The 24,826-nt window shown below is 37.7% G+C and overlaps 2 protein-coding genes across 5 annotated transcripts in view; one reads left to right on the top strand and one right to left on the bottom strand.

Moving 5' to 3' along the window:
- Nucleotides 1-23: 23 nt before the first annotated feature.
- On the bottom strand, nt 24-12,353 carry dpp3 (dipeptidyl-peptidase 3). Its single transcript, XM_053649137.1, has 18 exons — nt 12,257-12,353; nt 10,235-10,551; nt 10,062-10,151; nt 8,430-8,567; nt 8,260-8,334; nt 7,911-8,001; nt 7,648-7,778; nt 7,413-7,543; nt 6,891-6,949; nt 6,605-6,799; nt 6,414-6,526; nt 6,124-6,216; nt 5,964-6,026; nt 4,930-5,054; nt 4,719-4,839; nt 3,974-4,153; nt 1,655-1,817; nt 24-976 (listed from the first exon to the last, which is right to left on the bottom strand). Exons 2-18 carry the CDS (start codon nt 10,502-10,504, stop codon nt 828-830), a joined length of 2,187 nt encoding a protein of 728 aa, XP_053505112.1. The 5' UTR covers nt 10,505-10,551; nt 12,257-12,353; the 3' UTR covers nt 24-827.
- Nucleotides 12,354-13,747: 1,394 nt separating this feature from the next.
- Nucleotides 13,748-24,826, top strand: part of hif1al2 (hypoxia inducible factor 1 subunit alpha, like 2) — a 31,481-nt gene continuing 20,402 nt past the window's right edge. For 2 of the 4 annotated variants that reach the window (XM_053648219.1, XM_053648218.1), the window contains exons 1-14: nt 13,748-14,411; nt 16,494-16,735; nt 16,818-16,945; nt 19,477-19,561; nt 19,673-19,749; nt 19,872-20,047; nt 20,141-20,247; nt 21,431-21,578; nt 21,926-22,080; nt 22,163-22,227; nt 22,792-22,985; nt 23,085-23,166; nt 23,246-23,342; nt 23,455-23,693. In XM_053648219.1, the coding sequence (XP_053504194.1) occupies nt 16,495-16,735; nt 16,818-16,945; nt 19,477-19,561; nt 19,673-19,749; nt 19,872-20,047; nt 20,141-20,247; nt 21,431-21,578; nt 21,926-22,080; nt 22,163-22,227; nt 22,792-22,985; nt 23,085-23,166; nt 23,246-23,342; nt 23,455-23,693 (1,794 nt within the window). In that variant the 5' untranslated portion in view covers nt 13,748-14,411; nt 16,494. Of the gene's footprint in view, nt 14,412-16,493; nt 16,736-16,817; nt 16,946-19,476; nt 19,562-19,672; nt 19,750-19,871; nt 20,048-20,140; nt 20,248-21,430; nt 21,579-21,925; nt 22,081-22,162; nt 22,228-22,791; nt 22,986-23,084; nt 23,167-23,245; nt 23,343-23,454; nt 23,714-24,826 lie in introns of all 4 variants that reach the window. The other 2 variants (XM_053648220.1, XM_053648221.1) reach the window with 2 other exon arrangements.

The raw sequence follows: 24,826 nt of genomic DNA, 5'->3' as shown, positions 1-24,826 counted from the left end.
TTTCTGGCTTTTTTTTTTTTTAGGGTTTAATTATTTTTTAATGGGTCCCCAATTACAGTGTTGAATCAAATGATTAATGCATGACAAACATCAATAAGACAATGAAGTGCTTGTTGATGGTAGAATAAGCTTGTTCTTACATAAAATGTTTAATACTGTAATTGCTGTTAAAACAAAGAGAGAACAAGAAGAGACTCTGAAAAATGACTTTATTTGGTAGGAAATGCTTCCCTCGTCAGCAATCAAAGTCTTCTTTTAGGTCTAATTCCTTCAAGAAAATCAAAGTCCAATAACTCCTAAACATCCCACTAAACTTGAAATTTGACTAGTCAGTTGATTATGTGAGGCATTGCTGATCAGTACATAAAGATGATTGATACGTAGAGTGTATTTGTTAAAATGTTCACAGAAGTGCAACAGGTTTAGGTTACATAAGTGATTCTCCCACTCCGCCTTCACACAACACATTTTCTCTCATCGATGCTTTAACACATATCCATCTGTGTGGGAGGCGTAGGCTGTGGTCCCATCTCAAATACAGAGGAGTGATTGCATATTCTAAATAAAAAACCTGACTTACTGACATTGGCATACATAGAGCTGAGAGGAAAAAGTAAGTTAACAGTTATGTTCTTTGTGGAAGAACAAGCAAAGCATTAAGCATTGTGCATGTGTAGGCAGAAAAACTGGGTTAGTTAGGTTTTGGGTTCCCCCCCTCCACAGTCACTTCCAGGGTACCTTTTACAGCCTCTTTCTATCTCATTTTATCATTTCTTTCTCTGATGCAGCTTGCACCTGCAGGCTTAAGGCAGTTATCATCTGAAAGATTAGCTCTCAGACCAGCAGGCTGCATCTCTGGAGGCCATTTCCAGCAGCTGAGCCTCCAGTTCCTCAGCATCCTCAGTGAAGCGCTGGGTAAAAGACTGGATTAGGCCTGCAGCACTCGCCTCATACTCCTCCAGTTCCACAGCCTTACCTGAAACACAAACAGTTCAAAGGTAACGCACAAAAATGCAACACAATGTTTGCTTTAAAGAAAAAAAAGGGAGGGGTGGTTTAAAAGAGGTGTATGAGCATTTAATTAATTAAACAGTGACTAAAAGTTTCCATGTTATATTTCTGGTTGTCAATTGTTTCTGACTAAATGACCCTTGCTTCACCTATGAAAACGGGTCTAAATTATTGCATATGTGGCATCTTTTAGTTTTTACATCTGGTGGTTGAATCTTTAAATGCCATTGTATTGAATATATTGTTTAAAAAGTTTATAGTTCCTTACAAAGGTTATAAAACACCATGTTCCCCATGTAGTGAGCATAATTTCTGACTAGGAAGCTGTATTGTAAAGGGTAATTTTGGAATCAAGTGGACTAAACTGTAACTGCTTAAAGTTCACTGCAACACACACACACACACACACACACAATTAACACATTGGTATAAGTCAATAAATTTACCTGAAATTTAAAATGTTAAAACATTTAATATTTTATTTTTGAGCTATGGAGCCAAGTATAAAATGATAGGCTCTTTAATATGCAAATAGTACATATGAATGCACCTTTAAAAGGAATTCAACAGTGCTGCTTCAGACAGGGAATTTGGGCAAATGCAGTAAGTTCTGGTCTTAAAAGAGCACTAGTAGTGAGCTGACCTTTGACTCGAGTGTTAGCCTGGACAAACATCTTGCGAGCTTCCTTGCGAAGTAGCACAGTCTCGCGGAGTCGCAGGAAATTGTGAGCACCATCAGCCGTCACTGCAGAGTAGCGGTCATACAAAGCTCTGCCTCCCTCCACATCAGCTGTGGACTTGTGCACCTGGGGAAAACAGTTTCATTCAAATCACAGACCTGATATTGTAACTGTAGTTTTTTTTTGGTTTTGTTTTAAAGTGTTTTAAAGTGTCACTTACTGAATAATAAATACTGATGGCAGACAGCATAAAATCAGGGAATTACTCACTTATTACTTAATCATAAGCAAAAATATATACAGCCAATTTATTTCATTTCAAAGATTTAAAATTCTGAAAGGGTAGAGATTTATAAAGAACATGCTGTTTTCTTTGGACTTAAATGAAAAAGAACAGAATCCTTTTATTCCTCATTCTGCTGAATAACTGTTATATACAGTGCCCTCCACCAATACTGGTACCCTTGGTAAATATGAACAAAGAAAGCTGTGAAAAATTCTTTATTGTTAAACTTTTGATCTTTGTTTAAAAATAAAAAATATATATATTTATTTATTTATTTATTTATAGTTTTATATATATACAAAAATTTTATAAATACTCTGCTTTCATGGATAAACAGTTGGAAAACAGGTTTGGAACTGAAATGACCATGGCAGGACCTTGATTTTGAGGTCAGTAAACCATTTTGTGTTGATTCTGATGTATGTTTTGGATCATTGTCCTGCTGGAAGATCCAACCACGGCCCATTTTAAGCTTTCTGGCAGTGGCAGTCAGGTTTTCATTTAATATCTGTTGATATTTGATAGAGTCCATGATGCCATGTATCCTAACAAAATGTCCAGGTCCTCTGGCAGAAAAACAGCCCCAGAACATTAAAGAGCCACCACCATGTTTAACCATGGGCATGAGGTACTTTTCCATATGGCTACCTCTCGGTGTGCGCTAAAATCACCTCTGGTGTTTATTACCAAAATACTCTATTTTGGTTTCATCTGACCATAGACCCCGATCCCATTTGAAGTTCCAGTAGTGTCTGGCAAACTGAAGACGGTTGAGTTTGTTTTTGGATGAGTAGAGGCTTTTTTCTTGAAACCCGTCCAAACAACTTGTGGTGATGTAGGTGACTTCGGATTGTAGTTTTGGAGACTTTCTGACCCCAAGACTCAACTAACTTCCGCAGTTTTCCAGCTGTGATCCTTGGAGATTTTTTGGCCACTCGAACCATTCTCTTCACAGTGTGTCGAGACAATATAAACACATGTCCATTTCCAGGTTGATTCATAACATTTCCAGTTGACCGGAATTTCTTAATTATTGCCCTGATGGTGGAAATGGGCATTTTCAATGCTTTTGCTATATTCTTATAGCCTCTTCCCATTTTGTGAAGCTCAACAACCTTTTGCTGCACATCAGTTATATTCCTCTGTCTTACCCGTTGTTATGAATGACTAAGGGAATTTGGCTTGTGTGTTACCTCATATTTATATTTATACCCTGTGAAACAGGAAGTCATGGTTGAACAATTTCCTGTTCCTAGTCACCCAGGTGTATTAAAAAAATATATATCAATGGGAATATAATTCAAATATATTTCTCAAACTCAAAAAAAAAAAAAAAAGTTCACATTCAATTGCATTTATTTCCAGCAAATTTGTTAACGTGTAAATATTTGTATTAACAAAGATTCAAAAACAGAACAAGTTTCACAGACATTTGATGAAATTTAATAACGAGTCCCTGAACAAAAATATATACTTCAAATACATTTATCATATGAATGCATAGGTTTGCCAATAATTGTTGCACACCTATATTTAACAATTTTTTTTTTGATAAGCCTGTGTTTTGTTTGATATTCATGAGAGCAGAGTATTTTTGTGAATTTTTTTAACAAAAGATCAAAAGGTTAAACAATAAAGACAATTTTTTACATAGCCTTCTTTACTCATATTTACCAAGGGTGCTAATATTAGTGGAGGGCACTGCATAATCATTATTCAAATACTGAGCAGCACAACACTGACCCGTTTAGTCAATTATCATTTGTTCCTATTAACCTTGTGACTTTAAAAAAAAAAAATCTTTTATTAAATTTTTCCAACTATTCAGTAGTTAGAGTTGAAAATGAAACTAGTGCGTGAGCCAAACGTATCCCTTGTACATAATCTACAGAATGGACACATTATGTCCTGTTTTTATTCTACATCTTTACATACAAGCTTTATAGTACATTAAGTGACCTAAGCTGCACGAATAATGGTATTGGCATTAATGTACCTGCAGACTGCAGAGGAACTTCTGGATGGCACTCTTGCCCACTGTGTCAATCTTACTGCAGTCCAGCGTGATGAGGGCGTCAGGTTGGCCGTCTGCCCCGGTGGTCTCGCTCAAGGTCACTAAACCCTCTCCTGCTTCCAGCAGCACACGCAGGATCACAAAACGAGCCTGCATATGAGCCTACAACACACACGTACAGACACATAGGAATGCACACACAGTGAGAAAGCTCAAGGGCTCTCAATAACTAGGAAAAGGATTTATAAGAAGTCAGAATAAGATGCATCCATAAATTCTGTCTGCTCAGAAAAAAACAAATCTATAAATACACTGGTTGGTAGTTTTTGTCCTGTCAGTTGTTGACAGACAAAAATACAGCTGGTGTCCTGGGGTGCTGCCTTTGTAATGATTCTGGTCACTTGGTTAGGTCTTGTATATTTGTCTGTGAGTACACCCTCATGAAGGAGTGAGCAGTGTTTAATGCTGAAACCATGCAGTGCATTTTATGAACTGATTTTGTTATCTATTCACTTCAGCTTTTTATCCTATGTTAGCACCAAGCAAACAGCAGTGTACTTTTTCAGAAAGGTTTCCATACTAGAAAGTAAGCTAATTAACTAGAAATGCAGTGTACAGGGATCTTATTATAGCTCTTGGTGTTATGTAACCATTTTGGCAATTTTGCATGTAAAAGGAGTCATGCCAATAAAAGTGCAATCAATTATAAACTAAAATTATTGCAAACCTGTCTCCAGCTCTTGCTCTCTGGTGTGTAAAACTCCAGGCCTAGCAGACCGGCACGGACCATGGTCAACCAGTTGACATACACTACCTCCTCTGCCGCTTCACCTTCATGGCCAAAGATGCTGCATTTCAAGCACAGCAACATGTCAGCTACTTTACAATGCACAAGATGAAATACTTGAAGTGTGTATGTGGGTCAGCATTTGCTTTACCTAAGCACCTGCTTGTTCAGACAGAGGTAGAGCCCCACGCACTCAGCCCTACACTCCTCATATGACGAAGCGATGGTGGAGAACTTGCTGTCCCATGTCTCACAGCCTTTGTACCAGCTGTTAATCTAAAAGAAAGAAGTGCAGTCGAGCGTCGACAGTCAACACACTGACATTTTAGCAACAGTGCAGTGGCTTGGTTTTGAATCAAACGGTTACATCCGCTATACAAAGATTTTCATCTGTTAGAATGAAGTTATTCCAAACGTACATTCGTTGTGTAAATGTATAGGCCAGATATAGGCCGAAATAAATTTCCGTATATGAGGAAGCATTTAGTGTCAACATTCTGGTAAGTCTATTGTGGTTGTAACAGCATTAGCTCAGAATGTTCTCCACTTTAGTCTTCTAATGCCTTGCCTTGAGTTTTTTAGGATTATCAAATTCTATAGCTGGGGTGTCCAATCTTATCCAGAAAGGGCCGGTGTGGGTGCAGGTTTTCATTCCAATCAAGCAGGCACCACACCTGATTTAATCAGCTGTTTAATCAGTTGATGTTGGCTTTCAGTAGACTCACGTGTGGCTTCTGCTAGGCTGAAATGAAAACCTGCACCCACACCAGCCATTTCTGGATACGATTGGACACCCCTGCTCTAGGTTATGTCTATGTCAGTAAGACCTTTGAGAAAGTGCCCTTATCGAACAGAATGAGGCAAAAAGAATAACATGTCAGGACATGTTATTCTTTTTGCCTCATTCTGTTCGATAACAGATGAAGGCATCATTCTCTTTCAAAATATTAGACGGATACTCATCTCACACTCCATCAACACAATCACGTTGGGTACAAAGTGTTCAAAGAGGGGGAAAAACAAGACATCTTTGCCACACACAAATGGGATATCTAGATTGATAACATAACATGGACAAAAGGGATAGACATATTTAATCAACCAAATCAGACTGGACTAGGACCAACATGGATTGTTCAGGCAGAGATCTACAGGTAAAAAGTTAGTGTAGTGTAATAGACTCACCAATTCCCCCGTCTCTGGATTACGGACCTCAGCCTGATCAAAGTTGAATTTTCCCTTTTCATCCTACACACACAAATTTGGTGAGGCCTTGAGCCACACTCTAATACCTATATTCTTGAAGTATTTACAACACTAGGCCAAGGTAAGACAACTCCCTCACCTGCATGAAGAGTTTGCCACTGCCATGCCCCAGAAGCTCATGTAGCCCCACCTGCACCTCAAAAGAAGGGCCTTTCCACTTGATGTAGAGTTCCTGCAGGCATAAAAGAACATGTATTTTTAAAAAAAAATTAAAAAGGAAAATCAATTGCATTTAATTACAACTGTAATGTAAATTTGCTGTGAACTTTTTAATGTGGGGCACTTTTAAATGTATAAGGAAATAGCACATATAAACTAGTGTACAAGAAGAACTGTTTGCTATACATATTAGCAAGCATTGTGCATTACCTTGTCTTTTTCCTCCAGAAAGGTGAGTTTCTCCTTTTGTGTTGCATACGCCACAGCCAGCACATTCCCAAGGGACACATTCTTAAAGCCTTCAGTTTGTCTAATATCATCATCTGGCAAAAGAGACAATGTTTACTATTGCAAACTATCTGCAACATTCACTGAAAACTCTACTGAATGGTGGAACTCACAGTTTGGAATGTTGATTCCTGCTGGGATGCCACTACCAGCAAAGGTGAGCACATCCAGCGAGGTGAAATCAGGTTTGAGGAAGTGATCCTTTTCGAACGCAGCTGGCCAGGGCAGCTCGGGCAGCAAGACTTCGGCTGAACTTACCAGCTGTGCAAATCGGGCACTCATCGCCTTATTCACCACAGCAACAAAACCTGGGGTGAGGGAGCAGAAATGCGAAGATGTAACAAGCTATCTGCAGCGCTAATCATGGCCATCTAGAGCAAAATAAGAATTTAAACTTACCTTCAAACTCGCCTCTTGAACCAAATGGATCTCTGTAGCTCTCAATGAAGCCAATGTAACTATCAGGCAGAGGAATAAGAGGAGTAGAGAAAAAGCTGTATTTTGGGGTAAAGATATTTTATTTCAGATCACACAAAAAGGCATAGAAATGCCAATACTTTTATCCTAATGAAAAAAAGACTATGTAATTCCCTACAAACTGGTATAATAACAAGGTTGCACATATAATGTCCAGCAATTTGCATAGCCTGTATTTACATATTGGAACATGATTAGCTTTTATATTTTATGACACAATAACACTTACCTGTGACAAGTTCAGTTAAGAAGATTATCAAAAGTATTCAAGTACATTTCCCTAAAAGGAGTAAATGAAATACATACTTTCTCTTAACTGTAGTGTAACGTTGGTGTGATCTGATATGGAATCGGAGATGGAACGACTCAAATGCAAACCAATCGAGACATATGCTACAGGCGAGTTTCAATTACACAGAACAAATTTTTTCGCTCTATATTCACCTCTCAACAATAGGTCCCTTGTCTTTTATCCAGAAACGGGAGCCTTCCTTATGAGCATCCACAGATCCATAGGTGAAACTTCTTATATACTCCTCCAGCATTTGACTCTGGTTCTCATTGGCAGCATAAGCCTATGCACAAGGACAAAAACACTTAGAAGCAGACAGCTGCATTTCTCTAAGGTTCTAAAAGAGCTGGGATATTGCACTGAAAATATGTGGTTTACACAATCCACCTTAGCTTTTTCCAGGTTTTGGCTGACTTTCTCCATAAGATATGCATAGTCTCCTCTCTGAACAGAAAATACAGCATCCTCAAAGTCATAGGTGCCACAGCAAGTCTCTCCCTCACCCTCAACAGCACAATCTGTAAAATATAGTAAGATAGGCATGAGAAAGAAACTCAGAGGAAAGCCATAATAGATCCATGAATTAAGCGGATTCTCCTGACATAAGTTATATAAATTTAGGAACATTCAATTATTTTTTATTTCCTCACCCTTCTTCACTGCAGAGGCAAGGCGCACCTCGTAGCAGCTTTTCCCTTCTGACGCCTTCTTAAACAAACGTGTGTTGTAGGCACTCAGGTTCTGGGGAGGTATAACGTTACAAATTTGAACAGGAAAGATGCTGTATGACAACTAGCACCAAATCTCCAGTTCTCCAAAATGGGCTTCAATAAGGGGTAGGCAACATGGTAAAAAATACTCTACCGCAACATACATTGCATTAGACGTAGTTTTAATTACATAAGGAAGCATCTGCAAAAAGAAATTATTTAACTATTAAATAAAGCCTTCACAGAAAATAAAGCATTGCAGACATTATTAACTTTCTAAAGATTGTACCTTGGAGTCTAGAAATTTTTGGGCCAACTCGGCATCTTTTAAACAGCAGTTCCCTGAGAAGTATGTGGAGATCCCCTATGAAAGACAAAATCATTCATTCTGCTGATTATACAAGGCAGAGTTATGAAAAAAAGCCACCAGGAGGTTAAAGTTTATTAGAGCAGACTTACTTCATCCCCGAGTCCAAGCTGTTTCTGCTTGTCTTCCAGGGAGTAGAGGAGTTGGGAGCAGGTGTTCCACAGAGCCTCCATCTCAGCAGGGTTCTCCTTATAGGCCTGGCTTTCCCATACCACTGCCTTAAACTTCTCCTGAAAACAGAACAAAAAATAAATAAATAAACGTATACGTCTTCATCTCCTTCAATACTCAATAGGTTATGACAGAATGCAGAATGATATTCTTAAACATAGCGATTGCTTCTGTACAAAAGTAACTATAAATGTGTGCAGACATTTAGTGAGTTGGTTATCACTTATTAAAAGTTACACAATTTAAAAATGTAAATCAGTGTTACTATAGGCATCTGGGTGGCATGAGTCAATAACCAGGTTATTGTCTGTGTGGAGTCCCTGTGCATGTTCTCCACGTGTCCACATGGTTCATTCTGATTTCCTCCCACCACTGAAAAGCATGCCAGAAAGTTGGCTGTCTACTCTAAATTATCCCTAGGTGTGAAATGTGTGTGAATTAGAGTGCGTATGTTGCCCTGCAATGGACTGGCATCCCATCTACGGTGTATTTCTACATCGCACACAATGGTCCTGGAACAGGATCTGGATCCACCATGACTCTGACCAGTATGAAGTGTTATGGGAGACAGATGAATGAATGGGCATCTCACATTCTGAATAGGAGAGAAATATTCTCTAATAACATTTGGCACCCACTGATTTTATCTTCTGGGCAGCTTTTGGATTATCATATCAGGTCTAGAAAGGATCTCGACAAAATATTTTCTTGCTAAAATTTGCTATGTTGTGTTTTATTGTGTTGCGGTCAGATATACTTACATTTAAGTAACTGAACTTTTTTAAATATACAAATTACAACATATACACTACCGATCAAAAGTTTAGACACACTCATTTTTATTTCCCCACATTGCATAATAATAATACATTTACATTTATTCACTTAGCAGACGCTTTTATCCAAAGCGACTTACAAATGAGAAAAATACAAGCAAAGCGATATATCAAGCAGCGAACAATACAAGTAGTGCTACCATACCAGTAATAATAATAAAGTCATCAAAACTCTGGAATAACACAAATGAAACTATGGGAATTATGTTGTGATGAAAAATACCAAATAAATAAAAATAATTTAGAATTTTAGCATCTTCAAAGTAGACACTGTTTTTGCCTAGAATTTCCAGAAATGTATTCTTGGTATTTTCTCAAGGAATCTCCCTGAGATGCTTTTTAAACAGTATTAAAGGAGTTCCCACCTATGCTGCGCACTTATTGGCTGCTTTTCTGACTATTTCGCTCCAAGTAATCCATTTAAAAAATATTTTTTGTACATAAAATGTTAGTTTTATAATGAAAGAAATGAATATGTTGGCACAATTATATTTTTCAAACATTTAAAATGATACACCTTCAGATCAAAATGTTTGAAATGTTTCTCATGATCTTAAAATCAAGTGTCTCCAAACTTTTGACCGGTAGTGTACACTGCCACCCTGACCAGGATATAGCAGTTACTAAAGATGAATGAAAGAAAAAGTATGGAAAAAAGTAGAAATACTCTGTATAATAAAACAACTGATATTAGCAAGTCAGTCTTAGACAATCTACCTTTGGCAAATTGGGGATGAACTTCGTGTCACCAAATGACTTGTAGTTTCCCATGTTTGCATAAAGCCCAGCAGCATACACAAGAAATGCCTGATACAAAAGAGAAACAAATATTGATATTTGTGCTCATACTGTACTGCTACTAACTGAGAGCACCGAAGTCCATTCCTCACCTGGTATTCATCTGAGCTCAGGCCTGCTGCAGCTGCCACCGCGTCCAGCTGTGCAGGCGTCTGCTTCCGGAAGATTCTCTGCAGGAGCACGTAGATGGATGGAGACTCTGGTGAGGTCTGCAGCAGAACCACCAGACCGCCATACCAAGATGCCTGTGAGAGGTAATGTGCGTACAGCTGCTCTTTAGGTGACAGCAGCCGGAAGGCCTCGGCACAATCCAGAACAGAGATCCCAATGTCATTGGGGAGGTAGTACTGAGAATCCACCATGCTGGTTTATAAGCAGTGTGCCCTTCTGATTGAATTCACAAGGGGCCCTGTTGGAAAAATATATAGTGTGTGTGATTCAATACATCTACCTAAGAAAAAAAGGGTACTAAACTGTATCCTTATCTTTGGATTCTTTAATATGTACCAAGGCATCTTTCTAAGTACAGTAAAAGAAACATACTATAGTGTGAGATTGAGGGTACCACCCCAATGACAAGGAGTGGTAAAGTTAATATCCTTTTGTCTGAGAATGTAGTGGGGTTAATGCACAGGTCAAAGAAGGCCATGAAGAATGTTTAAATGAAACGGTTTGCTTCCCATCAACAAACATGTATATGAAATGAACCAACAGAGCAACAAGAATATTTTCTTTAGAATTCCACTGTTCTCCATGGAAAGTGAAAGATCTTAAGTAAGTAGGTAAGCAAGTAGATAGATAGGTAGGTAGGTAGGTAGGCAAGTAAGCAGGTAGATAGATAGGTGGGTAAGTAAGAAGATAGGTAAGTAAGTAAGCAAGCAAGTAGGTAGGAAAGTACAAAAGTAAGTAGTTAGGTAGGTAAGTAGGTAGATAGATAGGTAGGTAGGTAGGTAATTAGATAGGTAAGTAAGTAAGTTAGTTAGGTTGGTAGGTAAGTAGATAGGTAGGTAAATACATAGGTAAGTAGATAGGTAGGCAAGTAAGTAGGTAGGTAAGTAAGTAGATGGGTAGGTAAGTTAGCTGGTAAGTAGGTGGACAGGTAGGTTGGTATATAGAAGGATCTAGAGCAAAATACACAAAGTTTACAAAATGTCTAGAGAAAACAAAACTTTCTGGACATCAGTTGTGCAAGTGCTTCTGAGGGTGTATGAGGTGAAATCAGTGGATGTTCCAGTCTGATTGTAGTCCAAGTGCTTTCAACTAGCAGAAATGCAGATGGAAGAGTCCAGTCAGTTTAAGAGTTGCACAAACTTCCTCAGGCACTGAGACATTAGTGCCTTGATGATAGTCATGATGGAAAGTTAGCAGTTGAAATGAATCTGAAGAAGGTTCCAGGAAGTAAATGTATGTCCTTATGCGATTATAGAATATGTGGTAAAAGATACACAAAGTATCTTATCAGAACATTAAATGATTTTACCTCCTACAACCTCAAAAACACGTGCACAACTTATGACTGAGAAGTCCTGTTTTGTGTAGAAACGTTGTGCACCTATCTATCTAGCACAGTTGTTAAGAAAAGTACCTTGTGTCTTCTATTTGTTCATTTCATGTAGATGTTTAAAAGAAACACCGCTTTTCTCTAGCAAGGTCTAGAAATCTGTCTGTCTGTCAGTCAGTCAGTCAGTCAGTCAGTCAGACAACAATCGCCTTTGCACGGCGCGTGGAATTTTTTTTTATTAATCCTATAACTTACTCCTGAAAACAAGGTTTAATTTTACAGCTGAAATGAATTCCATATATTATCTATTTCTAGACGGATATAAATTCTATCCCTTTGTAACGAATGTATCGCATGCCTTAATAAATCACATGCTTATTTAGTAAAAGATATGGACTTCTACTTTCATTTTTCCCAAGGTTGACTAGTTTCAGCTAACAAAGCTAACACAGCTAGCTCAGGTCGCTAACTTGGCAGCTGTATTGTTCGGATTCGTTACAGAATTAGCTTCACATTCAGATATCTAAAACAGATACAACCTAACCGAATTTTATCCATTCAATGAAAGCGTATTATTGTACAACAGCTACCACCATTTAAATTTACTTTGTACCTTAATTCTGCGTTCAAACCTGTCAAAATGCAGCCTCACGGTCTACCCGATTTCCGCTATTCATTCAATAAATGTCCCGCCTAAGATCCAATCACGTGTGAGAAATGAAGATTGATTAGCATTTCAGCCAATCAGCAGAGAGTTAGGCCAAGGCATGGGGCTGGATACTGTCGGACAAATTATTCTTTCTTTTTTTAAAACAATACGTATATTTATTTTTTATATTTTAGTTTGTAGAAAAGCTACAACGATGTTCAATAACAACACACCTAATAATAACAATAATTTTTTAAATAAAACAAACTTGAACTTAAATTTTAAAGCTTATTTAAATAGCACTTTCATTTATTTAATAAGAAGCACTACACTGGACGAATTGAGAATAAAATAATTGAGTTAAAAGTGAAAGCATACTAATGCAAAGTTATTTTTGTCTTTACAACAATTAAGTCCATTTAAATAAAAGCAAGTTTAATTAAAAACAAAGTCAGATAAAAATTATGTCATGTTAATAGATAAGATTAGTGGAACGCTAACATGAAAATGCAAACATGCTATTTAGTACACTAGGCTTGATGGCCTAAATAAATTTAATTAATGTGAATATTTAATAGTTCCATATTCTGGTGCATAAAAACAAAAGTCTGCTTCCATTGCGTTAATGTTTCATACCTGGAATGTGGAGAAGGCTAGCACTGGATGATTTGAATGCACCTGTTGGAACATAGCATGTTAGACATGCACATAAGAAACACATTAAGTGCAGGTAAAAGTGCAGCTAAAACTTATGTAATAGTATATCTTTTATCCTGTATATATACCACCACAATACCAAATGAACTAAACTAATTGTTAATTTCTAATTATATGTAGTATACTTCCATTCTTACATAAACTGCTCTGACTCCGATTAGACTGTTTAATTGTACTGAGTTAATGATTCTGGTTTACAATTATCTCTGTGCATGTTCTCATCCTCTTTTTCTTGCTTGCTTCTCCTCACTGATTACTGAAAAATCTTACATAAAAATGCCATACCCCACAGCTAATGCAGGGTACATAAGCTAAAGTACCTGCTATCATCTTACTGCAACTAGCAAGCTAATTTGGCAAGTATTATAAGTAGTTTGCATTTTATAAACTGCCAATTACCCTCATAAACACTCACATTTAAATATGTTCTCTCATAAACTCAAACATTTTAGCATAGCTATGTCAGATGTTAATAACGTGCCTTATAATAATAAGCTTATAATATGTGAACTGCATATCGCTTAACAAAAGCTAAACATGAGTTCAGCTGAGAACATATCAGTTCTGTTGACTGGGACATGGAATGTAAGTTTTTCCACATAGTAGTCTACATAGTAGAAACATTGTTTCTTTATTGAATTTAATGACTGGACATGCTATGTGGGAGGCTAAGAAAATTCAGAAACCACCAGTGTCTCAACCACAGTGTCCTCATAGCTAATTATGGCCATGCCTATAACACTCAAATAAACGTGTACATGTACTGGTTGAAAAACATGGCCACCCTCAAAGCTTGAATGGTATGCCTATCTACCTAGCGTATTGTATGCTGTGTAACCTTATACGAATTTGTGACTTGCAAAGGAGTGTTTAGAATCCAATGATAATTGTTTGGGGCTCTATTGGTTGTCTTGATGAAGCAGTTACTGAAGATGAGCATGGGGTGTCAGTTTCCATTCCTGCACAGTCACAGCACTGCAGAATTACAAGTTTAGCCTTCTACATGATTTAACACACCAGATTCACCTCAGCTACTTATCACAGCTTTCATGAGCTGAACGCTGGGTGTTAAAAGAAGGAAACATCCTGTATATGTGTAGTTCCAGTTCATTTATTTACTTTTTAATATATTTTTTTTTCTTTCTTTCTTTCTTTATAAACGCCTACAACATGCCTGTGGGTGGGGAGCTCTAGGACCCCACATCAGAAATGGGTGTGAACACAAAAATTGCCTATTGGTTAACCACATTACTGGCCAGCCAGAAGGACTTCATATTCTTATTCTTTGAGTTTAGTCAGAAGTCATAATTTAAGGGTGGCAGTTGAAGCAGTTCTGAGGGATTTTTCTGATTAATAGCAAGGAAAGTCAGGCACAGAAACTCAGTAAGCAGAAGAGGTTGAGGTAAGGACTTATGTCTTTAAACTTTGACTCTAAACTTTTTGTAATGTGGTAAAATATTCAGAACTGTGGGCCACTGAAACGTTGAAAGAATTTGTACATTATCTGTGCATACTGAGGGGTGCAAATAATAAATAAAAAATATACTTAAGTGAAAGTAAGTGAAAATTTAAGGCAAAATCTGAACTAAAAATGGAAGTAGTACATCAAATCAAATGAAAATTAAATTAAAGTGTCGACAATTCAAATGTACTCAAGTATTTAAAAATATTAAGTTGAATTGTTTGAATTCATACCCATCCCATGTTCTTTTTTTGGTTTTGTTTTGTTTAATTTAAGAAGAGCAACTGAGATTAACAAGCTGTTGTGGTAGCCATTCAAAAGGATATAGATTTGTTTTAAATGTGGTTAATCAATAAAGTCAAATACACAGAAATTAGATACAAAGAACAAAGAAAAGTCAGTTCAATCATGATCTTTCATATTTTTAAGGTCTGAATAAAATGTCATTTTATATAAAAGGATAAATAAAAGGTTAAAAAGGAATGCACATTTTAATGTATGGGTGGTTTCATGGAAATCTCCTGAAATTAAACTTGAGTACTGTAACAAAGTTTAATTACTGAAGCACTTTCCAGCACTGGTTATATTTTATGAAATCAGATATTATTTGGGTGGTGGACCATCCACTTGCACTCCAAAGTTTTCCACATCATCGCTAAGTTAGCTATTATGAATTTGCATATTATTTTTTATAATACATAAAACGTCCAGTTTTTCTATATACTCAAATTAATACATTCAAACATGGATTGCTTCAGGTTATATAAATGTAAGTATGGAACACTATTGGAATAATTAAATATGGACATAGTGTATATGATATACATGGTATTATTTCAAAATGACACAGCAGACAAACCCTGCTTAGTGAAGCTACACTTTGTATGAGGCTCAATGCTGTAATCAGGGAATGCAGGTCCCCAGTGTGGGAAATGATAAGACAAAGTGACGCAACTCTGACGTCCCAAAGCAAGCACTCGCACGCAAAATGAGCCTTGTAGTAACTTCTCCTCACCTCCATGGTTAATGAGTGCTCCTGATTCTCAACCAAAAATTCTCTAGTGGTTCCTAGTAACTTTATATTGAAGCATATTGAAACTGTGATATTGAATTTAGAGAATTTACAGTATACTATACTAATTTAGACAGGAATATATGTATAGTGCCCTGATGAATACCTTAACTTACCTTACCATAATTAAGGTCATTCACATAATTTGTATGTACATACATTCGACCTTCAGCACTATGTGTATCCACTATGGATGACTGTATTACATTTGTTGATATCATAGAGCAGTGGTTCTCAAAATGGTTCCATGCAGAATAACCAGGAGATACATGAATATTTTTTAGCTTATTACAGTGGTGGAAATCACAATCCACCATTAAGTTCTATTTTTATATTAGATTTTTTTTTACTGAGTTTTTAGTTATTGACTAGTTGACTGGTCACTTGTAATGAGTGGGTTTAACAAAATGCCAATAACTCAAAGACAAATAGGCCTACAAATAATGTCAACTATGGCCTAATAATGTGTTGTGTAGTTGGACATTTTAGGCATAAGAAGGTTCTAGAGATCTAATTAGTAGCCAGAATATTACTGTGTCTCTGAATCCTGACCCAATGCCAAAGCCATCCATGGCCAGAAGCCAAGGGAGCAAAATTGCTCATGCTGTCTGTGTAGGATGGATGGCATTACTATCCTCTGTCAATCACAGTAAAACTTGCCAATAGTGGGCATCTGTGAGCTCATGTATGTGAAAGAGGGTAAATAGCACCTTCTCCGAGTGTGTTACACTGCCCTGTGACGCAGCATGAGTTCAAAAAGACGCAGTTGGCTGTCTTCACATGTCTCAAAGAAAGCCCATGTTAGTCTCCACACTCCAATTTTGGTAGCTGTCATTTATTAGGGCTGGTGAGTGAGCACTGATAGGTGAAAATTGGAAATATAGTTTTTAAAAAATGTGTTCATGTTTTTGTCACAGTTGTCTTGAGCTTTGATGATTTTCTTTTTGCAGAATGTGCTTAGAGTGTAGGAAGGCCCGGTCCCGTGTGGCAGCTCAAAGCAGACGGGAGAAAGAAAGCCAGCTGTTAAGAGAGTTAGCGGCCCTGCTGCCCCTGGCCCCATCTGAGGCAGATCAGCTGGATAAAGCCTCTGTCATTAGAGTCACAATCTCCTACCTGCACCTCAGAGCTCTACTGGACATTCCTGACTCCACTACGGTAGGAGCTATGATGCATCCTGTCTCAGCAAGTCAGGGTAAGTTTAGAGAAACTGTTGTTTGGGCAAATGACAGCGTTGAAGAAGTCAGAACTTTACAGTGGCAAGTGTTTTTTTGCAGGGGAACTGCCAGAATCAATCGAGAAGTGGTTCCTAGATACACTTGAAGGATTCCTGCTCTTACTTTCCTTGTGTGGCAAGATTATCTTCATCACAAAGGATGCCGTCTCTCATATAGGAATCAAACAGGTAAAATAAGCTTTATTGGAATGCCTGTTTTCTTGCACATTCATGCAATTATCCAATCAACCAATCATGTGGTAGTAGTGCAATGCATAAAATCATGCAGATACAGGTCAAAAGCTTCAGCTTCATGTTCACATCAAATATCAGAATGAGGGACACAGTTTGATCACAGTGAATTTGACCATGCCTTTAACAGTAATCTCAGGCTCACCAAAACTGGACAGTTGAAGATTCAACAAACCTTGCCTGGTTATTTTCCAATCTTCAACTGACCAGTTTCAGTGAGCCTGTGTCCACTGTAGCCTCAGATTGATGTTCTTGGCTGACAGGAGTGGAACCCAATGTGGTCTTCTGTGGATTTAGGTTTGAGGTGTTCTGAGATGCTTTTTTGTTCACCACACTTGTAAAGAGTGGTTATTTCATTTACCGTAGCCTTTCTGTCAGCTCAAACCAAACTGGCCATTCTCCTCTGACCTCCCTCATCAAAAAGACATTTTCACCTGCAGAATCCTCAGCCTAACAGTGAATTACAAACCCAGTCACATGATCCACTACCTAGTTCTAGTTCCCCCAGAAGTTTTAATAATTACAACCACCTCATTGCTGGTTAGCACATACTGAATTCTAAATGCCCTGGACTAACCTGTCTGCTGATCACCTTTTACATTACATGTCTACTGACGTTGGTTTGCCCTTTCAGAATTGTCTGCTTCATTGAATAAATCTCTGCACCTGATCCAAACCCTGTCTGTGCCTAAGAAGCTCAATGGTATATGTACAATTACCTATATACTCTGTCCATTACACCACCATATGATCACCACTGAATAGACTATTTGTGGACCATTCTCAGCACATGGATATAGTAGTACTGATAAAATACAGGCCAGCCCATCGCAGGGCACAATCACACACATGCTTGCTTGCCACCTATTCTGTCGGTCTGTCCCCTTAAAGACTATAGCTCATCTTTGTCCCTGTTAGTCATCCTCCATCCTCCAGGTTGATGTCTGAGACTGCTGTTGGCTGGATATTTTTGGTTAGAAAACAATCTTTAATTTTACAGTGACACAGAGTTCTTTAAAAACCTTGCTAAAAATATAGCTAGGTCTGACCAGTCACCTGTGCCAAACACAGGTCAATATCATAAACCATCTTTGCCTGCTATTAATTAGCGTTATTAATACCAATTGTAGACAAGTTGTTTGAAAATCCAACAGTAAGGCAATTAGAAATGTGAAATATTTATTGCTTATTTTAGTCAAGTAATTTGGAAGCTGGAAAATAACTTTGGCAAAGATGTTCTACAGAGTTGGCAAAGATGGTCTACAGTTTGACGAGCTTGCCATGTGTTTTGACCAAGTTGGATTTTCCTACAGGAAAACAACAAAAACAACAATGCTGTAGTGCCTGATAAACTCATACCAACATCACACCCACAACCTAGTGGACCACCACCCACAAATATCTAATCAGCTGTGGTCTTGTGGTGGTCCCTTTACACAGATTAATGGGTAGAAGGCTGCTGAGGAATTGTGTACTGCAACAAATGGGCTACAATCAGTAACTATACTGTTAATTGAGTTTACATTACATTTACACTTACATTTATTCATTTAGCGGACAGTTTTATCCAAAGCGACTTACAAATAAGGAAATACAAGAAGAGTGATATATCAAGCGGAGAACAATACAAGTAGTGCTACCAAACATATTTTTTATTGAGTTCTAGAAAAGCAAAGTGCACAGAGTAGAGGTGTAAGAGCCAGAGTAAGGGTTTTCTTTAGTTATTTTTTTTTTTAAGGCTAATGTGGGGTTGGCGTTTTAGGGGTTAGTTAGGTGTTCACGGAAGATGTGGGTCTTTAACTGTTTTTTGAAGATAGTGACAGATTCTGCTGTCCAGATTGAGGTTGGAAGCTCATTCCACCACTGAGGGACAGATAGTGTGAAGGTTCTGGAAAGGGACCTTGAGCCATGCTGAGTAGGCACTGTTAAGCGTCGCTCATTAATCGATCACAGATTGCGTGAGGGAACGTAAGCCTTCAGGAGAGTGTTGAGGTGGGGGGGGGGGGGGGGTGCTGTTCCAGACAAGGTCTTGTACGTGAGCATCAAGGCCTTGAATTTGATACAGGAAGCCAGTGGAGGGAGATGAAGAGGGGTGTGACATGGGTTATTTTGTGCTGGTTGAAGACAAGGCGTGCTGCTCCATTCTGAATCATCTGAAGTTGTTTGATGGAGCTGGCTGGGAGGCCTGAGAGTGGTGCATTGCAGTAGTCCAGGTTTGATATTACAAGAGCCTGGTTGGTTTGAGTGTGGTTGAGCCGAGCTATACAGTGAGGTTGTGGTTGATTGAGGGGCAGGCAGGGATGATACACCTACATGGTAGGTGTACTGCTAGGTGTACCTAAGAAAATGGCCACTCAGTGAGGCATTGGTGACGTTTCTGATGTATTCCAAATTCTGAGCTCAACTGATGCCATATTCAATCTTGTGGCATGTTTTTATCGGTTATTTGATTTATTTCTTTATTTCAGATGGATTTGATTGGCCGGAGTTTGTTTGATTTCATTCATCCCTCCGATCACAAGGAGATCAAGGAGATTCTTACAAGGATAATAGGTAGGCATGCTATTAAGTCTTTCTCTTTTGCATCTAATATACAATGATAAAATATCAAAATAAATTGGACTTAATGTTGGTAATCCAACTACAATTGTTCTGCAACTTGAGGGAGTGAAGACCAGCAGAAGTGTGAGGTTTTCTTCCGAATCAAAGGTGCTGTCAAAAACATGCTGACTCCCTGGCAGGTAACCCTCTTTTCCTGCCTATTAGATACAAAAGGTAAATAATGCTATTTTTCCTGACAGCAAAATGAAGGAATTCCATCCCTCCCAACTTGTTTATATCTGACCTGTCTTTGTGTCCACAGGTGATTCACTGCACAGGAAACAAAAAGTCATCACCTATTCCAGGATCCAGCTATCTGCTTCTTCTGTGCAGATCATTACCTGTGCAAGAAGTAATTGAGATGGAGGCTCATCTGAATTTCAAAACATTCTTGAGCATCCATGAGCCAGACATGAAGTTCACCTACTGTCACTCTGGGTACATCTTATAGCAGCCAAGTTCATTATTCTTTACACTCACTTCTTCAAGTTGCACATCTTTCATGGTGCTTCTTTGGTTTCTCATGTGCAGGGTCTTGGAACTGACTGGCTTTAGTGACGTTGAGCTGTATGGTCAGTCTGTGTACCAGTACTATCATCCATCTGATTGCCAGCATATCTTCAAGGCACACCTCTTTTGTGAGTAATGTTGAATCAGTACACAGCAAAAAATTTTAAGAAATGGAAATATCATGACGATTTCTGATTATTATAAATCCAATGGTCAAGTATAAGGTTAGTAAGCCTATTTTCTAGACATTTTACTAAAATTAAGCTTGAAGGTTCTATTGGCAGATTTACTCCTTTCTAGAAATTCTTGAAATGTGCCACATTGCTAATAGAATAAGACAATTTATTAATTTTTCAAATAAAAAAAAGTCTAGAAATAGGTTAGATGTGTTTTATAATAATCCCATTATGAAAAATATGAGATTTCTCTATATCATTCACGATTTGTCATCATTTGCTAATATGTTTTTGGATGTTATTTCTAGCATTTTAAAAGCTTTGAAATACATCATTTGTAAGTGCTTAATATTTTCAGCAGTTTAAGGGTGTGTCTCAATCAGCTCCCTAGCTCCCTAGGTGGTGAATTAGTATAACGTGTACATGAGTTCGGGCACTGGTAAGGACCCTGGCTCACTACACATTGGGACACTGATAACTTAATTTCCAGTGACATGATTATGTACTTGTGTTATGAAACATCACCAAAAATTAAAAACATTTAAGTTTTATATGTCATATAAATGTGGTAGCTTAATCACATGCGTTTCTGTCATGGCACTTCAAGCAGGAACGTAGGCTAGCTGGTGGATTTAAAAAAAATCATTAAACACTTAAAAGTCATTAGACTCAAACATACCATACTGTATATAGAACATCAAATAAAGTTAAATTACTAATATAAATAATCATTTGAGAGCTACAACAACAGTAACAAGCTACTGACCTTTGTAGATGAAGTTGGTTGAGAGTTCACCCCCCCATTTTTTCTTTCGAGCTGAGAGGCTTTAGAAAACATGTTGTCACTTCCAGTAAGGGAACATAGTGAACAGCGATATGATCTGTTTTTTACGGTGCATTGTAGGATTTTGTAGGGAGTGAATGTTCCAGTGCAGTGGAAGGATTTTACGATTGAGACAGCCCTTAAAATGGCCAACTCCCTGCTCTGTGCACTGACTACTGAATAAGTAGCTGATTGAGACAGACCCTAAGTGTTTAGATTCATCATTTGTAAAAAAAAAAAAAAAAAAAAAAAATTAAAAAGTGCTTTATAAGTGGTGGACAGTTGTTAAAGGTGTTTAAATGTCTTGGACAGTGTTCTCAAAGGGCCAGGTGTACACTGGGAAGTATCGGCTCCTACAGAAGCATGGTGGCTACGTTTGGGTAGAGACGGATGCCACAGTTGTGTTCAACATTCACACAGGGGATCCAGAGAGAATCGTGTGCATCAACTATATTCTCAGGTCTGACTTTGAATGTGTATTTGTAGCTATATGTGTAGCGGCCTGGGAAAACTCTTCACATGGTGAATTTTTAAATACTATTTTCTACTACGTTCTGAAAACTATATGTTTGAAATATCTTTCGCTTTTGCGCATGTCTCAATCACAAGCAAACTTCTACCATTTTGAAATCTGGTTACGCCCAAAAGTGAAAAGGGGGAAAAATTTTCACCACTGCAATTTCAGCCATAGCGAAATCCAGTGGGTTTTCCCAAATCACCACACATATTGCATCCTCAAAAGGATGACTATTTAGCCATTGCGTAGGCTTTTACATCCAGTAATGTTCAGTTAATTTTTAACTTCAGTGGAGTGGAGCTACCAGATGTGGTGTTTTCACTGGAACAGACAAAGTGCCTGCTGAATGCCTTCCATCCACCATACACTACGATGACACATAATGAGACCACATCTACAACCACTGACATGGACACCAGCTTTGTGGCCTCTCCCTGTGAGAGAGGTAAACCAACAGACATGATGAGAACTCATCAATCAGTTTCATGATTACAAACGGCTCATTGTTAAACCATTGTTTTTTCCAGACAAGCCAACCAACAGTTGTACTGAGATTTTGCACAGGGCTGCTTTGTGTGGCTCACTTTCCAACGTGAGTATATGTACAACAGTAATATTATGGGCTTTAGAAGTCACACAGTATAAAGGGAGTGCAGTAGCTATATGGAAGTTATGAATTTTAAATGCCTTTGAATTCTTAATAATTGAGCCTGGAATGAACTGACATCACAGTTGGCTTTACCCACCCCTAAGTAGTCTGCATGCTTTATTTGAATTTTTCAAACTGAATTGGACATGAATGAATGAATGAAGGAAGGAAGGAATCTGAAAATGGAATCTGTTTCATCCAAATAATGTTGGACAAAAGGTAACAGTAGCATGTCTTTGGTTTTAACATTTTGCATATTAGCTGCGCTGTTCTTCCAACTCGCTAGCAATGAGCTAGCATCACATATACACCTCACTGTGGTAAAAGATGGTAGTGTCTTAATTTTCATTCATTATGGTCTGTTGTTCTTAGCAGTAGAATTATGTCAGATTCAACACTGGATTTTTATTGTGGTGGGGAGCCGTTTGTAGTGTACAGTAAGCGAAAATATATTTAAAACAATTTATCATATACAGATGTGCTTATACTGTCTGCTCATTTTTTTAGGACATGTATGACCTGGATTTGGATAGTCTAGCCCCATACATTCCCACACATGAGGAGGACTTCCATTTAACTCCTATATTAGATGGAATGGCAAGTGATTCAGTATTAAACAGACACCTGCGTTCTCTCAATGAGACATGGTTAACTCTGGACTCAGAGCTGCCCACAGATTCAGAAACAGTCTTTTCCCACAGGTATGCTTTTCTTAGAAGCTGCTGGTAATGTGTAGGATTCTTCTTTTCCTCTTCTTTTCCATCACTCCTTTCCAATTTTCTCTCTATGCTTCGATGCAGGCTAAACATGAACAAGAACCCTATGCTCGTTTCATCAAGCCAGTGGCATGACAGCACATACACAATGAACAAAAAACAACAGGTAATATAGCCATGATTATGATTTTGAACTTAATTCTTGAACTTGATTTTGAGCTAACTGAATATTTTTACTGAAATAGGTGCGGTTTAAGAGACAAATCTCCATTCCTGAAAAAAAGACCAATCACTGGACAGACGTCTCTCAACATCTTGCTAAAACGTTCTCAGAAAACTTTGGTAAGACGAACCTACAGTAAAACAGACATACAGTGCAGTATTACCACAGTATGTCATTTTTAATTTCCAAAACGTAAACATTTCCATCATATGATCTCCTTCATTCTAACAGTCTGGAATTGCAGCCAGAGTTATGCAGAGCCAGTGCATTTGGCCTACAAATATGCCAAACTCTCGTGGTGTCCTCCGGGATCTTCAACGCAACATAGCAACCAAAACACAGAGGGAAAAATGCCCTCTGTGTTAGTTAACTTGCCTGTACTGAGCAGGTGGGAATGTGAAGTGAATGCGCCTCTGGGACCCACTTCACACTTGCTTCAAGGGACTGAACTCATCACCGTCTTGGATCAGGTTGCATCAGGGTTGTGCTGGTACTAAAGAAAGCAATGCAGGAGCCTGTATAAATGTCTAAAATGTGCTTAGAACCAGATGTGTTACATTTCTACATTAAAGTTACATTAAGGGTGATTCCACAATTGGGGTGCCATTTGTGTCCCAATGATATTCCATTTGCAAATATGTATTTAAAGGTAAAAGAGACCTCAGACATTTAACTTAAAAATAACAACAACAACAAAAAAAACAATAATAAAACCTGCATTTATAGCACTTAGTAAGTAGCATTTGTTATGCCTGTCCCAGCCCACTATAATTACACTTTACTTTGAAATGTAATCTGTAAAGTACTTATCAAAATCATAGTAAAAACATATTATCTTGCATTAATGTGTGATTCCATTTAACATCTCATGCTCTTTGAGTCAGCCATTATAGGTTATTAAACATGTATATATTTGTGTCCCACAACCCTGCTTCCTGAACACATTCAACCCTTTTGATATATTTGGAAAATTCCACAAGTCAAATGTTCAACAGGAAGTTGCATCATCAATCCAAATTTCCTGAAGATCATAAGAAGAAGAAAAGTTGTTTCATTCTTTTTCAATGATATTGACCGATGAGGTCCTTTGAACATACAAACCTTGTTAGACAAATTACAGATTGATAGTACATAATTGGAGAAAAAAGTTTTTTTTAAAGAAATAACTAGAATATCCTTAACGTTTTTATTCAATTAACATGGATGCTAGTTAATCTAATTTTTTTTAAATATTTGTTAAATCTATGGTAAAAATTACCCTCAACCCTGTTACTTTCAAGGTCGATGTTAAAAAATCAAGAAGAAAAAGAAAGTTTTGAATTTCCTGGGCGAAATTGCACTGCATTTGTGGAATCAACCATCCATGCTGTATTTTATTATATGAAATTCTTATATTTAATCTTATATTTAACCAATCTTGTGAAATGTTTGGCATATATTAGCATTAGGCAATACAATTAGAGTTTAATGGTTGTGTTTAATGTTATACAGTATTCCACAGAATATTAGTGTATTTCTCAGAAATCACAACATTGCATTGGGGTTTTTACCCATTACACTTCGTCAGAATATAACACCCAGCATGCATTATAAAAAATATGCA

The sequence above is a fragment of the Ictalurus furcatus genome, chromosome 18 (genome assembly GCF_023375685.1).
Source record: "Ictalurus furcatus strain D&B chromosome 18, Billie_1.0, whole genome shotgun sequence".
Taxonomy (NCBI): Eukaryota; Metazoa; Chordata; class Actinopteri; order Siluriformes; family Ictaluridae; genus Ictalurus; species Ictalurus furcatus.
Note: the sequence above shows the minus strand (reverse complement) of the source record. Positions and strands in the feature narration are given on the sequence as shown.